Raw genomic sequence first — 7,133 nt, forward strand, 5'->3', positions numbered from 1 at the left:
CCTGCCCCTCAGCCCCCTGGGAACACAGAGTGGGGGTAGGGGACACCCCACACAGCCCATGCCCCATGGGGGGGATGGGACCCCACACAGCCCCTCCTCCCACATCCCCCACCTCCTCATCCTCAGGCAGGGCGGGCAGCGGGGGGCTGGGCGAGCGCTCCCTCTCGCGTACGGCGGGACTGTTCCTCATCCAGGCCCGGCAGATGGGGTACAGTGGGGTGCTCTCTGCAAACTGCGCCAGGTCCACACTCCGGTCAAACAGCTTGATGATGTAGGTGTCTGGGGGGTCAGGGCAGCAAAACCGTCAGACGGGAACCCCCTCTAGCCAGCCCACCGCCCAGGATCTGAGACAGCACCCCCTGGGGGGGGGGTATGGCCCCATGCCCCATTCCCTGCCCCCCCCCAGCCGTGTTCCAGTCCCCACCTCCCCTGAACCAGCCACTCCCCTGCCCTGGGGTCAAATAGGAGCTAGCACCTCCTAGAGGGGAAGGCCCCATGCCCCACCCCCACTTACTCTGTCTCTGCTGGCCACTCTCAGTCAATCCGTCATCTGTCTCCTTCCTCTTCTTGCGCCGGTGATGGGAGAACCGTGCCGAGGGCCTGCCGGGGGGTGGGGGTGGGGCAGATCAATGGTGGACAGCCAAGCCCCGACACCTCCAGGGACAGAGGCCAGGCCATAGAAGGGACTCCCCGCCATAGGGCCAAATGGGGGCCCAGACATATGGAGCCTTGGGCATGATCATGAGAGAGGAGCCAGCCCTTCCCCACACAGATATCCCCATCCCAGCACCGTCCTGCCACCCCCACACCCCGCAAAAGGCTCGCCCAGTGCTGAAATGCAGCCAGCTCTGGGGTGGGGCAGCTGGGGAACAGCCACACAGTGACTATTGCCTGAGAATCTCTTTAACAACAAACAACTTCAGCCTCATAATGCCCTTCCAAGAGCTGGGGGTGTCACCTCCACTTCACAGACAGAATTGAGGTGCTGATTGCAAAGGGACTGCATCAGGTCAAATGGCTAAAGAGGGAGAACCCAGGAGTCCTGACTCTGCCTCCCTCCCAACCCACCAGACCCCACTCCCTGCCCACAGCTGAGAGAGAACCCAGGCATCCTGGTTCCCAGCCCCCCTGCTCTAACCCACTAGACCCCAGGCCCCCATCTGCTTGTCCATCTCCCGTCAGGGTGGTGTCTGGGCCTGGCAGCCCTATGGCGCACAGCAAGGCACCATGCCGCTGGAGGTACCCACCTCTTCCCAGCCGCGGAGGGGGAGGAGTCCCTGCAAAGACAAGAGGAGAGGGGAGGTGAGGCCTGAGGTGCAAGGCCCCCCACCCTTCTCAGGGGCAGCAGGCCCCAGCTGCTAGACATGGTGCCCCCTGCTCCAATCCTGCCCACACCCCTGACCCGGGAGGAGGAACGGGGTCTGAGCAGCAGGGTGGAGGTCAGTGGGGTAGAATCTGCCCAGCTGAGCGGGGGGGCGGGGGAGCTGAACCCGGCTGGGGTAACGCAGCGCTGCGTGAAGGGGACAATCCAGACACCCCCACAGGTCAGCGCTGGAACGTTACGGGCCCTCCAAGCTCTGACTTGCTTTCTCAAGTGGCCCCAAGAAAAAGGCTCTCCCCACCCAGCCCCCCCAACAGCTCCTGGCCGGAGGCTCCTTACTTGCTCAGCGGGTCGCTGGATGTCTTCCCGGCATCCTCGTCCATCTGCTCCCTGCAAGGAGCATGTCAGTCCGAATCAGAGCCAGCCCAATCCCAACCCCAATGGCATGCGACCCTGGGGGCCCAGCCCCTGAGCCAGCTGACCCACTGCCGTGGGGCTGGAGGGACCCAGCACTCCCAAGAGGGGAAAGGCCCCATTGCCATTTCCCACGCCCGAGCCAGCCAGTCCCCCGCCCAGGGGTGCCCCCTAAAAGGGAAAGGCCCCGTGTCCCTTTCCCGGCTGCCCCAAGGCAGCCCGTTAGACTCCTGTCGTGGGGGTGGATTAGAACTGGTGACCCCTAGAGGTGAAAGGACCCATATGCCCCCAGCTCTGTTCTAAGCCCAACTCCCAGCCTATGCTCTCACACCCCCACCAATCTGCGTGCGTCTCCACCCACCGGTCCACATCGCTTTTCTCCAGCAGACATTGCAGCACAGCATCAAGGCGGCTCCGGGCGTTGGTCGTCTCCAGATCTGCGGTGGGAAGTATAACAGACACATGGAGCCCTGAGCGCGATGGTAGGAGAGGAGCCTGCGCCTTCCCACATGGCCAGCCCTTCCAGGCTCTGCACATCCCAAAGGGCTCCACGCACAGGGTTGGCTTGCCCGGCGCTGGAATGCAGCCATCTCTGGGGTGGGGCAGGTAGGGAAGAGCTAAACACACAAGCTACAACTGGCCAGAGCAAAGGGGTTAGCACCTTGTCTCTGGGGCTCTTGCAGGGTTAGAATAGAACCCAGGAGTCCTGACTCCAAGCCCCCCCCCCCCGCCATAACCACTATACCCCACTCCCCTCCCCAAGCCAGGACAGAACACAGGAGGTCCAAAGACTGCTTTGGGACAGGAATTGAAGAAACCTGAACACAGGGAGGCAAAACAGAATCTGTCACGTTGTGGGGGGCAATCCAGACAGGGGAAGAGTTGTGTCTTCCCTTACTGCAACATGTCTCACAACACCTTGCTACTGTAGCTGTCTGCCTGGGACGCCCCCGGTCAGGACCAAGCATGCACTCTATGGCCAGGTATTGGGCAGCCCTCATCCAACACTTTTGCTCCAGGAGCCGGCCTGCGATACCCAACCTTGGTTACCAATGGGTCAGGTGAGTCCATGCAGTATCCAGCCCGGAATCTCCCCAAACTATGTTCTGAGATGTCCAGTCCTGTCCTGGGACAATCAGAGGGAGGTTTGGGTCTGCTGCTTCTTTACAGAGTCAATAGCCCACTGTTTGTTACTTGAACTGAAGTTCCCCAACAGCTGAGTTCAAACACAGCCCGGGATGGGTTGAGATTCAACGTAAATAACGTTCATGTAATTCCAAAGAGAGCTTTGCAATGAGTTCAAGTGGCAAGAACAGTTACAAGAGAAAGGGTCTAGTGACTGAAACTTAACAAGGCAGACGTGGTGGAAGGTAAAACCTCCACACGTCTCCACCAAACTGGCTGACCGAACCCCAAGGGCCGGATCAATCCCCCAAAGTCAAAGGGGGCTAGATCCTTTGTCGTATTAGGGGACAGCCAGATCACCTGGCCCCTCAGAAATGTCAATGACAAAAGCCTATTTCAGCTGTGAGGTGGCACCGTGGGGTCTGTCCCACTACCACCCCGCTGGAGTGGTCTGCCAAGATGGAAATCATTTAGTCCTGCCTCTGCCGGTGTAACCGAATGCACGAGACATGTGATTGGCTATTCGCCTCCCCTCTTTGTGAGTGTGGTGGGCCTGTTTACATGACATTCTCACGGTCTTTCAGAGTACTGCAGGAGTGGAAAACTCACCCTTCTGGCTACAGTGGGGTAGCTCCTGCTCGGCTGGCAACCACTTGCCAATTATCATTTCAGTTTCCATCCATAACTTTGCACCAGTTGCCTGCAGCCACACTACACGATGATATTAATACCCAGTGAGTCACGAGCTTTCCGTTGGCACTTCCCAAGGCGTATTTTGTACAAAGGGTGTGAATCCAGGCATGCTTCAGGTCCCCTGCCCCCCTTACAAGGCTGCAGGAGGGTTACCCGCTGGCCGACCCAAAGGCCCCGTTTCCTGGACCAGGGTCTGTTCCCTTTCTATGTACAATTTCCATCTCATATTCTTGGCGCGTCACGCTCCATCAGAGCGGTTTGGGACTGGAGCCATCATGCTAATGCAGAGTGATCAGTTAGGCCCCAGAATTTCTGTTGCACTGCCCACGTTCCGGCCCGGCATTCTCTTTCTATGACAGAATCATTCTGTTCAGCGGGTGTCAGATTCTTGCTTCAGAAAGCAGGTGTGTGTGTGGGGGCGGTTATTACTGTCCCCTGATTGCATTAGTGCAGCCCCTAACCCAGCAAGTGAGGTGTCTGTGACAGCTCAAGTCTGGACTAGCCAAAACAGGCTTCTCAGCCAAGATTTTCTGTCCCTTATCAGCCCCTGACATGCCTTCGACCACACAAAGTTGTCTGGCTTTCTACACACATCTGCGATTGCAACTACAATGTCACTGAACCCACATGCCCAGAGAAGCTGTGTCGGGGTTCTACTGTCCAAAGCAAACATTGCAAAGGTTGATTGTGCTATAAAGATGGGGTGGGGCCCCCACGGGCGCTGAACCTCAATGATAAGCAATTGACTCAACAGGTTGCATACGATATAACGTATTATCAGAGGTATCAAGTGAGGTCTTTTCTGAAAGCTAATGACACACTTGGTGATGAATATCCTGGGGAGATGTCTGTATTAGTGCTATGGGGGAAATACTGACACTTAGTGAGGTTATGTTTTACAGCCTGTGTCCACACACAGGGAGAAACAGCTCACTCCAGCCAGGCAGCTCCCTGCCTCCCAGGAGGTTAAGCAAGGTGTGATCACAACCAACAGACAGGCCCATTTACACAGAAACCATACAGGGGATGGGAAGCCCATGAGAAACAAACAACCTGCTGCTCAGAACAAGTTCTCTGAAGGAATAAGGCAAGGACAGAAGCCACCTCTGGCACCCGTCACTAGACACAAGAGATCAGAGCTCTTGCAAACTAAGAAAAACGGGTCTTTCTACCACAGGGGGGTTGAAGTCTCTGGAACTGAATACAGGTGAGAAATCTGCTTAGGTAAAGTTCTTGCACCTAAAAGGACCAAGGAAGCCAGCGTGTTGTGCTTTTGTGAAAGTCCTGATTGAGGCTGGGAAGAGCAAGCGGGCAGACAGACCATCTTGACCACCACCTTGATAGATTGTTTTAGATATATGGTTTTCACTTGTGTTTTGCCTGTACCCCTTTCTAACTTGATTGTTTTTACTTAGCATCACTTATGTCCTATTGTTCATAAATGGGTCTTATTCTTACTACAAGACAACTCAGCGCGGTGTTTAAATGGCGGGTGCATTCACCCCGGTGAGGTTAATAAGCTGTGATGGGTGGGTGTCTTTCGAGGAGCAAAGGAACCACATTACTTCTCTGAACTGGCTAGGAGAGGGCTGGACGTGGCAGAGCATACTCTGGGGGAAATTCGGGACTTGGAACACATTGGGGACTTGCTGGTGGGGCTGCAGACAGGCTGCTGGTCCAGGGCTGTCTAGCACACACTCAAGGTGTGACCTGCATGCTGGTAGATTGCTGCTGGATGCTCGTAGCCAAAGCACTGGAAGGCACCCCAGGCTACAGGGCAAGTGGAGACAACCCCTCACTGGGCTGGATTGCACCCTGAACCCTGACCAGACTGTCACAAAACTTGTCCCTTTGAATGGCTGTGGATGCCTGGGTCTGCGCCCCGAAGATCCTGGATGGCAAGCGACTGGGACCCTCCACTCGCCAAAGTATTTTGAGGATCAAAACATGCCCAGGGTGGATAGAGCCCATGCAGAGACAGGCATGTAACCCCAATTTCCCCCATGACCACCCTCCCCCTGGGGGTGTAGGTTCTGTGGCCTCCTTAGAATGGATCAGCTGCTGGGCACAGAGCAGCTGTGGGGGTGGGAAAGTCTTTCAGTGCCTGGCTGGGGGGCAGCTGGAATCCCAGACTAGGTGTCTGGGGGTGCCCACCCTGCCGTCTGGTACCACCAGGGTTCTTCAGGCAGATCCACAGAGTTACAGAACCTACCCTGCTTCTCGATTTCCACCTTCGTAGGCAGCATGGTGACCTGGGGCCGGGAACCCTGCAGAGAGAGAGAGACCGGGGGTCAGAGAACGTGCTACGGGGACACAGCCATGGAGAGCAGGATGGGGTCTGGTGGGTTACAGACAGTGGGCGTTGGGAGTCAGAACTCCTGGGTTCTATCCTGGCTCAGAAGGGGGATGGGGCGGAGGGAAATAGAACCCAGGAGTCCTGACCCTTTCCATGCTGAATCAGGTTGCCAGATTTTTCAACAACAACAACAAGCTCTATTGGCCCTCAGGAGTCCAAAATAAGTCACCAACCAGCTTGTAAAGAGAACTGGAGCTCAGTGCGACAAAACAGCAGCAACGAAGGGACCAACTGCCCAACGCAACCCGGTACAGAGCTTTTGCTTGGCCTGTTTTTCTAGCCATAGGGCAAAGCCACACAGAGAGAAACCAGGGTCATTTCCCTGCTCTTTGTAGCTTAGCTCACTGATATAATGGGCTGAAATGGGCCAAGTGCATAGCACGACAAACCAAGTTCTCCAGCTGCACTCACAGCTCCAGCTGACAGACTGAAGGGGAAACGTGCTAGCCCGAAAGCCCCCCAAGGGCAGAGGGAGAAATGGAGCAGCACTTCACAGACGCTTTTCCGCCTCAGGACGCTGCACAAAACCTGCACCATCTTCACGTCTGCAGCCAGCCAAACTGACATCCTCTAGAAAGGGGACAATCCAGGATTTCAGGGCTTTTGTCTCCCTGGTGTTGGCTGCAGTAGCTTTTTCCGTTCTGGGCCCATTTCCTTGGGGATGGTGGATTGGAAACCACAAGCCATCCGTCTACCAAACGTAGCGGCAAAACCAGAACCAGCCAAGTTTGCAGCGGGGGACAGCACCTGCTCGATTTCCAGACCACTCTGCTTTGACAAAGCCAAATGCCAGCTAGAGGCAGTAACGCCCAGGTACTACTGGCCAGTTTCTGGGCCACTCGGGGACAAGATAGTACCTGGGGCAGGCCATGCTGGGAAACAGTTGGATTCTGAACTTCAAGCACAGTTCCATGGGTGCTCTGGGGGCAGTGAGAGGCAGCCAGAGGCCCTGCCATTCCCCGGCCCACACGCAGCCCCCCACTACCCTGCCAACCTACTGCCACGGGCCTGCATCCCCCACCCAATGCAGACCAGGCCCAGCCCACCATGCACACACAACCCCGTACTCACCAGTGCAGACCAGGCAAGAGCCCAGTACCATACACCCCCCCACTGCACATACCCCACTCTCCTACGGGCCAGGCCCAGCCCCGGTATCACCAACACACACCCCATACTCTCCCCCACCGGTATCTTCACCCCCCCCACCATACACCTCTCAAC

At 56.6% G+C, this 7,133-nt stretch overlaps 1 protein-coding gene across 4 annotated transcripts in view; it reads right to left on the bottom strand.

Annotated features, from left to right (window-relative positions):
- Positions 1–7,133, bottom strand: part of LIN37 (lin-37 DREAM MuvB core complex component) — an 8,973-nt gene that overhangs the window by 1,289 nt on the left and 551 nt on the right. The window contains exons 1-8 of one of the 4 annotated variants that reach the window (XM_024199895.2): positions 6,767–6,964; positions 5,766–5,820; positions 3,470–3,571; positions 2,097–2,172; positions 1,661–1,711; positions 1,248–1,277; positions 515–600; positions 113–279 (exon numbers count right to left, since the gene is read on the bottom strand). In XM_024199895.2, coding sequence (XP_024055663.1) covers positions 113–279; positions 515–600; positions 1,248–1,277; positions 1,661–1,711; positions 2,097–2,172; positions 3,470–3,571; positions 5,766–5,820; positions 6,767–6,958 — 759 coding nt within the window. In that variant the 5' untranslated portion in view covers positions 6,959–6,964. Of the gene's footprint in view, positions 1–112; positions 280–514; positions 601–1,247; positions 1,278–1,660; positions 1,712–2,096; positions 2,173–3,469; positions 3,572–5,765; positions 5,821–6,766; positions 6,965–7,133 lie in introns of those variants that run through there. The other 3 variants (XM_024199897.2, XM_024199896.2, XM_024199898.1) reach the window with 3 other exon arrangements.

Source organism: Terrapene carolina, unplaced genomic scaffold, assembly GCF_002925995.2.
Source record: "Terrapene carolina triunguis isolate 2854851 unplaced genomic scaffold, T_m_triunguis-2.0 Scaffold461, whole genome shotgun sequence".
Lineage (NCBI taxonomy): Eukaryota > Metazoa > Chordata > Testudines > Emydidae > Terrapene > Terrapene triunguis.